The sequence below is a fragment of the Anolis sagrei genome, chromosome X (assembly GCF_037176765.1).
Source record: "Anolis sagrei isolate rAnoSag1 chromosome X, rAnoSag1.mat, whole genome shotgun sequence".
NCBI classification, from domain to species: Eukaryota; Metazoa; Chordata; class Lepidosauria; order Squamata; family Dactyloidae; genus Anolis; species Anolis sagrei.
In genome coordinates, this window is record NC_090034.1 from 90,186,215 (window position 1) to 90,202,092 (window position 15,878).

The following is a 15,878-nucleotide window of genomic DNA, read 5'->3' on the forward strand; positions in this document are numbered from 1 at the left end:
CACAGCTTTAAGGGTCTCCTAAGAACTCCAGGGATTCCTTCCTACAGCCTTGGGAGTTTCCAGGAAGACAGCCAACTCTAAAGAACATCCATCGCCTGTCTGGTAGGTCCTCTCAGTGTTTCGAGAAGCAGTTCGGCCTGGCAGAGGAGTCCACACCAGTGAGGGTTGGATTTTAGTTAGCCTTGGGAGAAGTTAAAAGGGGGAATTTTCCTTTGAAGAAAGTTATTGAAGATAGTGCCTGTTCCCTGCGGGCAAGTTTGAGAGAACTGATACTTTAAAGCTTTACAATTCCTATTTGATTCATTAATAAAAGACATTGTTGTACCTTTTAAGCCATTTGAAGATTCCTTTTGTAAAGGAAGCCTCTGAGAACTTTTCCTAGGGCCCCTGGCTTCCCGCTGGGTAAAGGTTACACATCCTATATCTAAAGTCAACTAACTATAGGCCCAGCGGCGACAGAACAACATTATCTGAGTGTGGATTCAGATAATCCAGTTCAAAGCAGATATTGTGGGATTTTCTGCCTTGATATTTTGGGATATAGGGCTGTGTGGAAGGGCGCTAGACTGATTAGTTAGCTAGTCCAGGAAAACTCTACCCTCACTAGGACTCTGCCTTGGGGCCTCCCACACAGCCTTATATCCCAGAATATCAAGGTGGAAAATCCCAAATTATCTGAGTGTAGACTCAGATACCCAGTTCAAAGCAGATATTATGGAATTTCCTGCCTTGATATTCTGGGATATAGGGCTGTGTGAAAGGGCCCATAGTAGCCAACTAGATGGTTCTGGGTAGCCCTCTCATTACTACCCAGTTCTTCAGCTAGCTCTCTTATCAACAGCTGTTGTAACAGTCCCAGAGCAACCAGTATCCACCTAATGTGTTTTATATTACTCCCTCCTTGGAGATTGCTGAGAGCCCTTCCACACAGCCCTATATCCCAGAATATCAAGACAGAAAATCCCACATTATCTGAGTGTGGGTTATTCTGCCTTGATAGTCTGATTTATATGGCTGTGTGGAAGGGCCCTAGGTCACATCCAGATGGAATGTGCCTGGGGTTGCAGTCTACTCACAAGAAGACCAGTCAGGCCGAAGAAGACCTGGGTGGAACTGCTCTGTTTTCTGGCCTCTTCCTCTACAACAGATTTGACACAGTGCTGGCACAGTGCTGAACACCAGCAATATCTAAACTGCAGGAAATAGCAATTCTCTAGCATTTCAACAGATGATGATTATCAGTGAGCTATCTGACCTTATAAATCCTTTCTAGGCCCAAGTTCTATAAGGAAAGTCGAGCATGAGTCGACTTAGATATACATTTATTCAGCAGCATCTTTACAGTGTGGAATCCTTGATTCTGGTTTTATACAAAAGACACAATGGGCTCATGTAAGGGAAAAGTACAATTCTTGTTTGTGTTGTTGATGATGATGGGTGCGTATTGTAAAATTGAGTGCATTTTTCTTCCTGGAAAGTTGAATTATACTTCCCTGTCCCTGTCCTCAGTTCCTCTAATGAGTAATATACTTGGTTTACAATCCAGCAATAATTTTGCTTCTTTTGACCTTAGGTCAAGATGACATCCAGGTTAAAAAAATAGAAAGGTACCCAACATTCTTACTGAGTTAAATTGTGATTTGTTAGGCGTTTCCTATTTCTTTTTAAACCCAAATCTCCAATGGTTGGATTTTAACTTGAAACTGAGGTGTGGGGAAGGGGGGTTGGCAGGCCAATGAACCTAAGAGATAGAAACATTTCACCCAGGAATTTAGGATATTTGAATCTGCCTAAGTACTGGTCCATGAGGTCACGAAGAGTCGGAGACGACTGAACGAATGAACAACAACAAGTACTTTCTATTTGCCTTATGCAGGAGGCAATCATGGAAGGTTTTGTACATTCGTGGGAATGTACAAAAATAGGAACAGCATATGAAGGTTTAGATACCATAACCATCGGGTTGGAGTCGCCCAATGGTGCAACAGCTGAAATCACTGAGCTGCTGAACTTGCTGACCAAAATGTTGGTGGTTCGAATCCGGGGAGCAGGGTGAGCTATTGCTGTTAGCCCCAGCTTCTGCCAACCTAGCAGTTCAAAAACATGCAAATGTGAGTAGATCAATAGGTACCACTCCAGCGGGAAGGTAACAGCACTCCATGCAGTCATGACAGCCACATGACCTTGGAGGTGTCTACAGGCAACTCCGGCTATTCAGCTTAGAAATGAAGATGAGCATCAACCCCCAGAGTCGGTCATGACTGCACTTAATGTCAGGGGAAAACCTTTACAATTACCTGTCTTCTCATTATGTGGCCAAAGTACTTCATCTTTGCGTCTAATATCCTTCCTTACAGTGAGCAGTTGGGCATTGTTTCCTGGAGGATGTACTGGTTTGATCTTCCCGCGGTCCAAGGCACTCTCAGAAATTTCCTCCAGCACCACAGTTCAAAAACATCTATCATCCTTTGCTCAGCCTTCCTTATGGTCTAGCTCTTGCATCCATAAGTTACCATAGGTTACAATAGTTCACTACCTTTGATGAAGGAGAAAGTAGCTTGAGCAGTTTTAATGACTTGGGAGCAAGATCAATTGAATTTACTAGGATTTGCTTTTTAAGTTCTCTTCTTATTAAAAAGGAACATATAGTAAACTAATTTTAAAAAGTAATCAAGTTCCAAAAATTCGAATGCTGGAGATTGTACAAGCATTCCTCTGAAGCCTTCAACAATATATTCCTATGAAGTTTTACTGAGGAACTAGCACCACTAAACCTGGGGATCACAACCAGATACAGTGAAGACATCTGCCCTTGCGCTGTGCTGAGCATGCATGCCCAGTGTGGAACACATTTCACCACACTAAAACAGTGGATGTGGCTCTTAATGAGACATGCCGCATTATCACGGGGTGTCTGCGCCATACACCACTGGAGAAATTACACTGTCTAGCCGGTATTGCACCACCTGACATCTGCCGGGAAGTAGCAGCCAATAGTGAAAGGACCAAGGCAGAGACATCTCCAGCTCATCCCCTGTTTGGGTATCAGCCAGCACGTCAATGACTTAAATCCAGACATAGTTTTCTAAGATCTACAGAGACACTCGCTGGAACAACTCAGCAAGCGAGAGTCGAAAAGTGGCAGGCTCAAACCCAGAACCTCAACCAGTGGCTTATACCAAATGAGAGACTCCCCCCTGGGCACACAGAGGACTGGGCGACTTGGAAGGCGCTGTACAGACTGCGCTCTGGCACCACGAGATGCAGAGCCAACCTTCAGAAATGGGGCTACAAAGTGGAATCCTCGACATGCGAATGCGGAGAGGAGCAAACCACAGACCACCTGCTGCAATGCAACCTGAGCCCAGCCACATGTACAATGGAGGACCTTCTTGCAGCAACACCAGAAGCACTCCAACTGGCCAGATACTGGTCAAAGGACATTTAATCAACTACCAAACTCACACATTTTGTATTTTCTCTGTTTGTTTGCTTTGTTCTGTTAGAAATGTAATATAATTGACTGGCTGCCCTTACACGCGAAATAAAACCACTAAACCTAGGACGTAGATCCAAGTAGTCATACCTAGATACCTTCTGTGCATGAATAAGTTGTTCACTTCATGACATAACATTCTATACAAAAGGGTCTCTCAACTTGCTCCTCTGTTTTACAGAAGATGATTAATAACTGCAGCGGTTAGTATTTGACTGGTTTCCAAAAAATCCTGCAAATCTCTTGGGAAGACAGGTGGACAAATATCAGAGTGCTGGAAGAAGCAAAGTCCACCAGCACTGAAGTGATGGTCCTCCACCATCAACTCCACTGGACTGGCCACGTTGTCCGGATGCCTGACCCAAAGCAGTTGCTCTATTCTGAACTCAAGAACGGAAAATGGAATGTTGGAGGACAGGAAAAGAGATTTAAAGATGGGCTTAAAGCCAACCTCAAAAACTGTGTTATAGACACTGAAAACTGGGAAGCCCTGGCCCTTGAGAGCTCTAACAGAAGGTCAGCTGTGACCAGCAGTGTTGTAGAATTTGAAGAGGCAAGAATGGAGGGTGAAAGAGAGAAATGTGCCAAGAAGAAGGCGCATCAAGCCAACCCCGACAGGGACCACTTTCCACCTGGAAACTAATGCCCTCACTGCAGGAGAACATGCCGGTCAAGAATAGGGCTCCAGAGTCACCTATGTACCCACCACCAGGACACCGAACTTGGAGGACAATCTTATTTGGACAACGAGGGATCACCTAAGTAAATAAGGTTTTGGTACCTATTCAGTCATGAAACTCACTGGGTGAGCTTGAACTAGTCGTTCTGTTTCAACCTGACCTTTTCTGCCTACTGCCTGATCATTTCACCTACTTTGTTTTCTTCATGAAAAAAGAAAGCACCTCAGACCTATTAAACATCACAGCACAAAAGAATTTCCTATGGTCAAAAAGAAAGAAGTAACACTTTGAGTTACAACATTCTTTAGTGTTCTGAAAATGCTTAGGAAGTGAGCTATGTATGGTATATACAAACACTATAATGAGTTCATTGGAGGGAAGGTTGATAGTAAATATGAGAAGTAAATAAATCAGGCTGCTGTACTGATATTAAAAGTAATCCCAATGGGGGTGGGCACCCATAAGGAAAAAAAACTAGATGATGATTCCCAGTGTGTACTGTTCACAAGATCAGAAAACAAGCAGTAGACCCATAAATGATGAAATTTTCGAGATGCTGAAGCCTCTATTTTATTTCCGTGTTCTAACTTTTACGGCTAGAAGTTCACCTTAAGACTATGATTCTAATGCTGGGGGTCAAGGGGAGAGAGACTTATGTTAATAGAACAAGACTATTAACTGGCATAGGCAAGAGCTCTCATTCAATTTACTAAAACTACTGGAGCAATCAATCTAGGAAGCTATAAGGATCTAGGGTGCTACTATACCATCCTTTCCATTGTTGTTTTGAAGTAAGTTCCAGAGTGTCCAAAGAGGATTGCTCCCAGGAAGATATGCATATAGATTTTACGACTGCAGGGAGACGCTAGTGGGATGTCCACTGATTTAATTCAAGCGGTTTCTGGTGTATTTTCTGAAATAATGCTCTGGATCCAAAAAAGGTAACTCTTGACCTTGGCATAAACACCAGGCTCAAGGGGTTTAGCACAAGGATAGCTTCCAAAAGAGAGGATGCCTTGAAGTTCGTCACCGCACATCAGGGGTCCTCCAGAATCACCCTGTGGAGAGAACAGAACACAGACATTTAGACAGATACATACCTATAGATGTTGGGTCTATATCAGTTTCCTCTCAGAAATGAAGCTCAAGGAAGCTCTCAGTAAGATGACACATTTAAACAATAATAAACAATAATGTTTAAATATGATTTACTGTAAGGGACATAGTAAACTATATACAGCATTTTTATTATTCTGCTTTCGGTATCACGAATGCATTCTACAGAATCCTAGGATTTGTGGCTTATGGGGTGGCATTTAGAATTATCTAAATTCTTGAGAGCCATTGGCCTGAGTATTGAACTGTGACTCTGGAGACTAGGGTTTGATTTTCCACTCAGCCATGGAAATCCACTCGGTGACCAGTGTAATCCATCAAGTCTTTTTCTAGAACCTAAATAATAGACAGTAAATAAAGAACAGAAAACAGAGGAAATCCAGACACAAATCAACCAGGGCCAGCTACTACTTCCTAACAAAGGATTCCCCAGGCAGTAAGCAGCCAGACCTTGAAGCTGAAAGGCTATTCAATGCTAATCAAGGTGGCCAATTGAAACCTTCACACCTAGCTCAAACAGACAAGAGTGCTGTCTCCCACCCTGGACATTCCACAGATATATAAACCCAATTTTCCTAGTTTCCAACAGACCTCATAACCTCTGAGGATGCCTGCCATAGATGCAGGCGAAACTTCAGGAGACAATGCTTCTGGAACATGGCCATACAGTCCGGAAAACTCACAGCAACCAAAATTCTATTTTTACATTCTATTTAAAGTCTTGACCTATGTATATAGATACGATCTGAAGAGAAACCATTTCTTGCCACTTTAATGCTTGTACACTTGCCTGTTTTTGTTTGTGAATATGTCTCCATCAGGTGAATTCCAGTTACAAAGTAGGTCAAATGAAATGTTGGACAGAGCATAGAAAATATTTGGATTCCATCTCTCAAAACGGTGGATTGGGGACTCTGAGAGCTATAATCCAAAGCAGCACTTTTTCTTAATACTGATTCTAGAGACTTACAAATTGAACATCTACGCCTGTATTTCAGAAAAAAAACTATGTTTCTTAGAAAGTCTATCTCCAAAGGAAAGATCCTTACACGACATGAATCCTTGCCTCCGTCCAGAACTCCAGCACACAGCACTTTACCATTTGTTTTCCACCAAGGTTCATAAGCCGCTTCACACACCTGATCGTTGAATATTTCAATGTAAACACAGTAGGGAACAAGAGGATAAGTCTCTGGGGAAAAAAAGGGCACAGTAAGAACTTTGCAATGGCTCTATTTTGTAATGGATGGAGATGTCTGTATTTTTCAAAGGTTAGCCATGCAAAATGTCCACTTCCAGGATTATGGAGCGCTTCAAATTAAGCATGTTCAGTGGGAATCCGTCTTTGAACCATCTTTGAAGTGTGTAGAAACAGAGAAGGATTACACTTTTAAATGCCATGGTCCCATCCAACGGATTCCTGTAGTCTTGAGAGCCTCTAGAACTCTCTGTAAGAGGATTTAACATACTTCATAAAAGTACAAATGCTGGGATGCCATTGGTTGGAGCCATGCAGTTAAAGTGGCATTAAAGTACTATAATTGTGTCGTGTGAAAGAGCTCATAGGCAGGTATCCAGCTCTGTTCTGGAATCAGACAAACACCTGACAATGCAAAGAACCATGTGCAACCACGTCTTACCTTCAGGAGTGGTGATGGAGCCCCAGCCCATCACTTTGCATTCTGTTCCCTCTTTGGGTACAGTAGTGGGTAGGATTGCAGGTTGAACGTTGTCATTGTAGTCAACAGGGGCATTCAGTTTGACCAGCATGATATCATCTGTGATGGTGGAACGTGCACAGCTGTTGGAGTCAGAGCTGGCAGTATCCGGATAGCATTTGGCCTCTGTGCTGGTTCTTAACTGCACTCCCTCTCTTGGCACCTCTCTGTTGTGTAGTCCAAACTTCAAATGCATTCCAGAGCTACAAAGAGAGAGCAAAGACATTACAGAGCTCTTGAAACAGGGCACAGGTAGGTAGGTTTCTTATGTTAGTTCTTCCTATCCTTGGCTTGCCATATGTTTGAATTTCAGCTCTCCGAACCCCGAATCTGCATGGCCAATTTTGGGAGGTCTAATCCAACAATAGGTTTGGAATGGGGTTCCCAACTCTCGGGGTCTGTCTCTTAGGCCCCATCTGCGCCGAGCATTTAATGCAAAGTTTTTCAACCTGAGGATCAGGACCCCGTGAGGGGGGGCATAAGAGGGTGTCAAAGGGAACTCCAAAGATCATCAGAAAATACAGTATTTTCTGTTGGTCATAGGGGTTCTGTGTGGGAAATTTGGCCCAATTCTATCATTGGTGGGGTTCAGAATGCTCTTTGATTGTAGGTGAACTATAAATTCCAGCAACTACAACTCCCAAATGTCAAGGTCTATTTCCCCCAAACACTGTTAGTATTCATATTCGGATGTATTGAGTATTTGTGCCAAGTTTGGTCCAGATCCATAATTGTTTGAGTCCACAGCGCTCTCTGGATGCAGGTGAACTACAACTCTCAAACTCAAAGTCAATGCCCCTCAAACCCTTCCAGTATTTTCTGTTGGTCATGGGAGTTTTGTGTGCCAAATTTGTTTCAATTCCATCATTGGTTGGGTTCAGAAAGCTCTTTGATTGTAGATTAACCATATATCCCAGCAACTACAACTCCCAAATGACAAAATCAATAACCCGCCCAACTCCAGCAGTATTCAAATTTGGGTGTATCGGGTATTTGTGCCAAATTTGGTCCAGTGAATGAAAATACATCCTGCATATCAGATATTTACATTGTGATTCATAACAGTAGCAAAATGACAGTTATGAAGTAGCAATGAAAATAATTTTATGGTTGGAGGTCACCGCAACATGAGGAACTGTATTAATGGGTCATGGCATTAGGAAGGTTGAGAACCACTGATTTAATGCAATTCAAAGCTCACTTCAAATGGTGGCAACCAGACAACAAACTACCATAAAAGTGTGCAAAGGAAAGCCCTTAATGCTCATCAGTGTGTTCTCAGATTTCCTATGTAATCACCTGCACAGCAAAACCAGTTTGAAGCTGCATTAAATTATCAGTGTAGATGGGATATCAGTCTCAAGTCTTAGATATTATTTTTGGAAAGGCATGACCTTTTAGAAATCATAACCTTTTGGAAAACTAGAATGTCCATAACCTTTTGGAGAAAAAAGGCACTCACAACCATTTGAAAATCATAATCTTTTGTAAAAGTATGATCTTCCAGAGAAGAGCCAAAAACTCATTTGAGTAAAATCTTCTCTTCAGTCGTATATATCCACATGTTCTTATGCAAGGCAATTTGGTTTTTGGTTGTTAGACTGATAACTTTGTTGTTTCTGATCTGTTAGGAACAGAGATTATGCCACTGCACAAAATATAGCAATTCTTCAGAAGTGTTATTTTCAGTGCCCAAAATCATCTACTCTCCCATAAAAATCTTGTTTCTATATCATGCTCTCAAGAGACAAAAAATAAAGTAGATTTCATTAAAAGTAACATATCTGGTTTACTCACAACCTTCATGTATTCAGCATTGATTGGTTTGAAGTAGTTTCTCTGTGCAAATAACACAGGACATCTTTCTTATAATCAACAGCAACATGAGTTTGCTCTTAACAGTTCAAAGTCTAATAGCATCTCTGTGTTCTAAAATGGAGTGTAAGATCTGATCATGTGGTCTGCAGCCCCTCTCACAACCCCAAGAAACACAGAGTAAAGGGAAAGCTGCACACCAAAACATACATTTTCCCAAGTTTTGCCTGGGAGAGGTTGTATAATGCATTTTCTTCACATGTTAAATGAAACATCCCAGAATCCTCCTGCCAACGTTTTGACAGTCTAGATCAAAGCAAGTGATTTTTCTAGGCTCTGGGGCAAAGCTGACAAAAGCATTGCCAAACGTTTCCAACTGGTAACAATTCTCACCTTACATAGCAGTGAGCAGCAGTGAGAACCCAGTCTTGATTGATCACTACTCCTGAACAGTAGAGCCCTTTGGAGTCAGAGATCCACACGAGCCAAGGATGCTCAGTCTCAGCACATATTTGGCCTCCAATGATTCGGTTATGAATTCGCAATGCTGCAATACAGACCAACAAAATGCACCATGAAACACAATCCAAAATGCTTAAATACACAACAGCATCTCTCCTCCAATTACATTGGATTATCTCAGGCTGTGTTTCAGAGGAAGGGACTAACCCGGCCTCTTCTGAGCAAACTTTGCCTAAGAAAATCCTATTAATTTAATGGGGTCAACATAGATTAATAAGTGATTTGAAGGCACATACATACACATGGGAACACATATTTACTATTAAGATATAGTGTGCAGGTACAACTGTACCAGGAGCTCCAATTTTGTTTGCTTTGCATTGAATGTTTGTTGTAGTCCCAAGTTTCAGGGACTTTGCAGATAGGTGGCTTCTTTTGGCTGCAATCATAGGGCAAGCCACCTGTCAATTAAAGTTAGGTTCCCTGGTCCCACCCCTTTTTGGGTTTTTGGAGAGAATAGGAGCCTTTTTGGGTTCAGTCCACACAGAGAAGCCTTTCATGCAGGACATAATACCAAGAGCTCCTGTAGAAAGCTTTGTCTTCTACGGCTTGGCCGGGGAGATACAGCCCCACAGCTTGGCCGGAAGATATACAGCCTTACAGCTCCTTTGCTGAGGGACTTCAATCAGCCATCACTGAAACCTGAACTCCTTTTTCCCTGGAAGTCTACAAAGCTCTGCTTGGTAAGGGTCGCTCGCGGAAGCCAGGCGCAGTTGGTACCGGGTGCAGGGGCTCCATGCCAACAGAGGCAAAGACAGACTGCCCAGATTAGAAGTTAAGGATCTCCCTATTAGCTAAAATACAGTTTATGAAGATAGTGCCTGTTCCCTGTGGACAAGATTGAGAGAGAGCCAATAGACTGTTAAGAAAGCTTTAAAGTACCTGTATGTTTTCATTAATAAAGAACATTGTTGAACCTTTAAGCAATCTAAAGACTCTGTTTTAAGGAAATCCAAGGGCCTTTAATCTGAGGCAGCCCCGGTGTCCCGTTGGGCACACAGAATTTATGTCCTGTCTACAGTCTTATGCACAGGCCCAGCATGCAACAGCACATATAGGACAACCATGTATTTTATTCATGGTTTTCCTGTGAATATTTGGTCTTAAAAGAAAATAGATCAATACAGTTTCTGGGTTGTTGTGAGTTTTCCGGGCTGTATAGCCATGTTCCAGAAGCATTATCTCCTGATGTTTTGCCCATATCTATGGCAGGCATCCTCAGAAGTTGTGAGGTACTTTTTTTTTTAAAAAAGTCTGTGGAAGTTCAACACTTTGGGAGGAAAGTGCAACTCTGACGTATATAGAGCTTCCCAATGCCATCATCATAAATGCATAAACTCAAATATCCCATTTGAAATTGCAATGAAAGCCCATCTTGAGTGGAGCCAATGGCAAGATCAGCACAGGACTACGAAGCAGATGTCCACGTTCCCATTCTGCAGCATGAACAGGAAAGAGGACAACTTGGCTTACCACATTTTGAGGCCAGGGAAGTAAGACATATTACAATCTAAAGAATCCAGTTCTGCTCCTTCTTAAGACCATTTGAAGGGAATGAGACAAGCATACTTTCAAAGTCCACAGTTCAGATGAGGCATGGGCAAAGTTCGGCCCTCCAGGTGTTAAAGACTTCAATTTTTTTTCACACAACAGCAATACGTGTGAAAAAGATCTTGGAGTCCTCATGGACAACAAGTTAAACTTGAGCCAACAATGTCATGCGGCAGCAAAAAAGCCAATGGGATTTTGGCCTGCATAAATAGGAGTATAGTGTCTACATCCAGGGAAGTCATGCTACCTCTCTATTCTGCCTTGGCCAACCCACACCTGGAATCACACAGTGTCCAATTCTGGGAACCACAATTGAAAGGAGATGTTGACAAGCTGGAATGTGTCCAGTGGAGGGTGACTAAAATGATCAAGAGTCTGGAGAACAAGCCTTATGAGGAGTGGCTTAAAGAGCTGTGCATGTTTAGCCTGAAGAAGAGAAGGCTGAGAGGAGACATGATGAGAGCCATGTATTAATATGTGAGGGAAAGTCATAGGGAGAGGGGAGCAAGGTTCTTTTCTGCTTCCCTGGAGACTAGAATGAAGAACAATGACTTCAAACTACATCAAAGGAGATTCCACCTGAACATTAGGAAGAACTTCCTAACTGTGAGAACTGTTCAGCAGTGGAACTATCTGATGGAGTGTGGTGGAGGCTCTTTCTTTGGAGGCTTTTAAGCAGAAGCTGGATGGTCATCTGTCGGGGGTGCTTTGAATGCAATTTTCCACTTCTTGGCAGGGGGTTGGACAGTATGGCTGAGAGGTCTCTTCTAGCTCTATGATTCTATTAACTCCCAGTAATCCCAGCCAGTTTACCAGCTGTTAGGGATCTTGGAAGTCGAAGTCCAAAATATCTGGAGGACCAAAGTTTGCCCATGCCTGGTCTAGATGTACCTAACTGTACCACTGAAAGTTGTCTGAGAGCAGGCACCATGACTCTGAAGGATGTGGGGAGAGGAAAGCAAGAATTAATGCCTGGATAAAGCAGCAATTATTGTCAAAATAGTCTTTCCCAGGCAACAGCCCTCCAGACATACTTGACTTCAATCTTCCTAATGTCACAGCTAACTGACTAGGGAATCTCTGAAAGTATATAATCACCTAACTACCGAAAAGGCACAAGTTACCACCTGATCTTGGAAGCTAATTGTGGTTAGTTCTGATTAGTAGTTGGATGGAAAACTACCAGGAAATACCGAGTGCTGTTGGCTTTATTTCAGAGGAAGGAACTGGCAAATATTCCTTGCCTAAGAAAACTTTGTGAAATTCATTTGGTTGCCATATTTTGACAGCTGTCTTGAAGACATGGACTCACACATAATCCAACACATCTAGATAGCAGCAGGTGAGGGAAGGTGCTGGCCATGGTGCATGTACATATGGTGTGTGTCCTATTTGGCCTTCTTCAAGAAGAAGACTGCCTTGAGGCAAAATTGAGATTCCTCCAGTAGAAATTTGCAATTAGTCTTAGCACTGATGGCAGACCTATCCGCCTACCACATGTCATTCACAAATTCCTACCAGAAACCAGATAATATGCAGCTCAAAAGAAATGTCAGAATGTAAGACAAAGGTGGGAAAACTCCGGCCTGTCCTCATGGGATCTCAAAGTGGCCATGTCCCCCTCACCATTAGACTATCACCAGTGGTTCCACAGCTTTTGCTCACCCACCTGCATCTAAAAATTTGGAATGTCTCTCCAAATGCTTAGTTATTTACAGTAAGAGCAAAAAACAAAGCTATACTGGTATTTTTGTGCTTGTGCTTCTGCCTGTGGAATCATCCATCAATATAACTCTCTGAAACTGAATTTGGGATAAAAAGAGATTCAACCCTTAAGCTAAATATATCGGCCACTTACACACAAGCTGTTATACAAATATTCACACAAATAACTCCAGGTGGAATAAAAAGAAACAAAGCATACAAACTCTTCATACATCTTTGTTTCACATTATGACTAACATGAAATTGGACGTTCTTACCAAAAGACAGCTGCAGCAACAGAAAGGTAGGCAACAACTTGGTGACTTTCATGGTGGCAGGGCTACCTGGTGAAGTGTCCTTCCTGGTGAAGTGTCCTTCCGTTCTTTTAAAGTGGCAGGCGGGTTTGGCGATTAAGAAAACACAATGCAAATTTTTTGGCTCAACACTTTGATTCCTGTTTTATTTTCACCCCAAGGTCAGACTGAAGGTGTCCTGTATGTGCCAAGTTCTCACCATTCCACACCTGGTTTAACCAGGTAGCCGTGCGGAGAGGGAAAATAGGATTGGACACAAAGCTACGTGGAACGAAATCAGGGTTGAACCCAAATGCAAACAGAAGCAGAGTCAATATCGTCTAGAAGAAAGTAGGATGGTTTGTGGTTTTACAACTAAACCAAATGACACAACTAATGGTATCTCCATTATTGGGTCTGCTTTTGAAGAACATTTCCAAAGTTCTCTTGGGGCCCTTCCACACAGCCCTATATCCCAGGATATCAAGGCAGAAAATCCCACAATATCTGCTTTGAACTGGGTTATGAGTCCACACTCAGATAATGTGGGATTTTCTGCCTTGATATTCTGGGATATAGGGCTGTGTGGAAGGGATCTTGGTGTACAATGTGCGGCAGACACAACGGACTTAAGTATCACGCTTGAAGAGTAGGTTTTTACAGAAATTATGGGTGGATTAGGGATGACATAGAGTGAGAAATTGGAAAAAGATCTTTAGAAAACATTGATAAATCTGGTGGTTATCTAAATTGAAAACAAAAAAAGACACATTGTAAGACATTAATACAACAACACAACACACAGTCCACAGGGGGCCATTTCACACAGTCCTATATCTCAGAATATCAACCAGTATCCACCTAATGTGTTTTATATTACTCCCTCTTTGGAGATTGCTGAAAACCCTTCCACACAGCCCTACATCCCAGAATATCAAGACAGAAAATCCCACATTATCTGAGTGTGGGTTATTCTGCCCTGATAGTCTGAGTTATATGGCTGTGTGGAAGGGCCCTAGGTCACATCCAGATGGAATGTGCCTGGGGTTGCAGTCTACTCACAAGAAGACCAGTCAGGCCGAAGAAGACCTGGGTGGAACTGCTCTGTTTTCTGGCCTCTTCCTCTACAACAGATTTGAACACCAGCACTATCTAAACAGCAGGAAATAGCAATTCTCTAGCATTTCAACAGATGATGATTATCAGTGAGCTATCTGACCTTATAAATCCTTTCTAGACCCAAGTTCTATAAGGAAAGTCAAGCATGAGTCGACTTAGATATACATTTATTCAGCAGCATCTTTACAGTGTGGAATCCTTGATTCTGGTTTTATACAAAAGACACAATGGGCTCATGTAAGGGAAAAGTACAATTCTTGTTTGTGTTGTTGATGATGATGGGTGCGTATTGTAAAATTGAGTGCATTTTTCTTCCTGGAGAGTTGAATTATACTTCCCCGTCCCTGTCCTCAGTTCCTATAATGAGTAATATACTTGGCTTACAATCCAACAATAATTTTGCTTCTTTTGACCTTAGGTCAAGATGACATTCAGGTTAAAAAGAAAAAGAAAGGTACCTAACATTCTTACTGAGTTAAATTGTGATTTGTTACGTGTTTCCTATTTCTTTTTAAACCCAAATCTCCAATGGTTGGATTTTAACTTGAAACTGAGGTGTGGGGAAGGAGGGTTGGCAGGCCAATGAACCTAAGAGATAGATGCATTTCACCCAGGAATTTAGGATATTTGAATCTGCCTAAGTACTTTCTATTTGCTTTATGCAGGAGGCAATCATGGAAGGTTGACCACATTCATGGGAATGTACAAAAATAGGAACAGCATATGAAGGTTTAGATACCATAACCATCTGGTTGGAGTCCCCAAGTGGTGCAGCAGGGGAAATCACTGAGCTGCTGAACTTGCTGACCAAAAGGTTGGCGGTTCGAATCCGGGGAGTAGGGTGAGCTGCTGCTGTTAGCCCCAGCTTCTGCCAACCTAGCAGTTCAAAAACATGCAAATGTGAGTAGATCAAGGCGGGAAGGTAACAAAACTCCATGCAGTCATGACAGCCGCATGACCTTAGAGGTGTCTACAGGCAACTCCGGCTCTTCAGCTTAGAAATGGAGATGAGCATCAACCCCCAGAGTCAGACACGACTGGACTTAATGTCAGGGGAAAACCTTTACCATTACCTAACCGTCTGGTTATATATAAAGAACTGGACTTACTAATAAAAATGAACTAGGTAACACTTCAGTTTGGTGCTTTCCATCTGATGCCCCCCAATCAGCAGACAAATGTGGAAGAGAACATGCAGAATTAATTACATCTAATTTATCACCTGCAATAATTCTTCTAATACTGATTGAGGTAGATTATATTATGGCAATATAAGGTATGCTACATTACAGTTTTATTACATGATTTATGCAATATTATGGCTATAGTATACAATGTAGCTATAATATTATATCTGAACAGCAATGTAACAAGGGATAAATTACTGTATATACTCAAGTATAAGCCTAATTTTCAACCCTTTTTAAGGCTGAAAAAGTCCTACACAGCAACTCAGCTATCCTTCTTCTCCTCCTCTCCTTCTCTCTTGGCACAGTGCGTGCCTTCCTCTCCTCCTTTCCTGGTGCCAGTCTTTCCCACTTTTTCTTATTCATACACACATACAGCATTTCCCCCAAAATGTATAGTTAAAATAAACTATGGTGATTATTTTAAGGATAGGTAAGCACATTGTGGACAGTCTTTATCTTAAATTACAGTTTTTATGTAAACATTCGAAAACATTTAACCTACTGATGCCTCAATTAATGTCATTTCATTGGTATCTATATTTATTTTGAAATTGACCAGTAGCGTTGTATTTCCCACCCTTGGCTTATACTCGAGTCAATAAGTTTTCCCAGTTCTTTGTGGTAAACTTAGGTGCTTCGGTTTATATTAGGGTCAGCTTATACTCGAATATATA

General features: G+C 42.0%; 1 protein-coding gene across 1 annotated transcript; it reads right to left on the reverse strand.

Annotated features, from left to right (window-relative positions):
* Positions 1-4,710: 4,710 nt before the first annotated feature.
* Positions 4,711-12,932, reverse strand: LOC132780235 (gilatoxin-like). The gene is made up of 5 exons (XM_060783829.2): positions 12,881-12,932; positions 9,219-9,372; positions 6,933-7,213; positions 6,342-6,484; positions 4,711-5,234 (listed from the first exon to the last, which is right to left on the reverse strand). The coding sequence occupies exons 1-5, from the start codon at positions 12,930-12,932 to the stop codon at positions 5,067-5,069; spliced, it is 798 nt and encodes a 265-aa protein (XP_060639812.2). The 3' UTR covers positions 4,711-5,066.
* Positions 12,933-15,878: the final 2,946 nt, after the last annotated feature.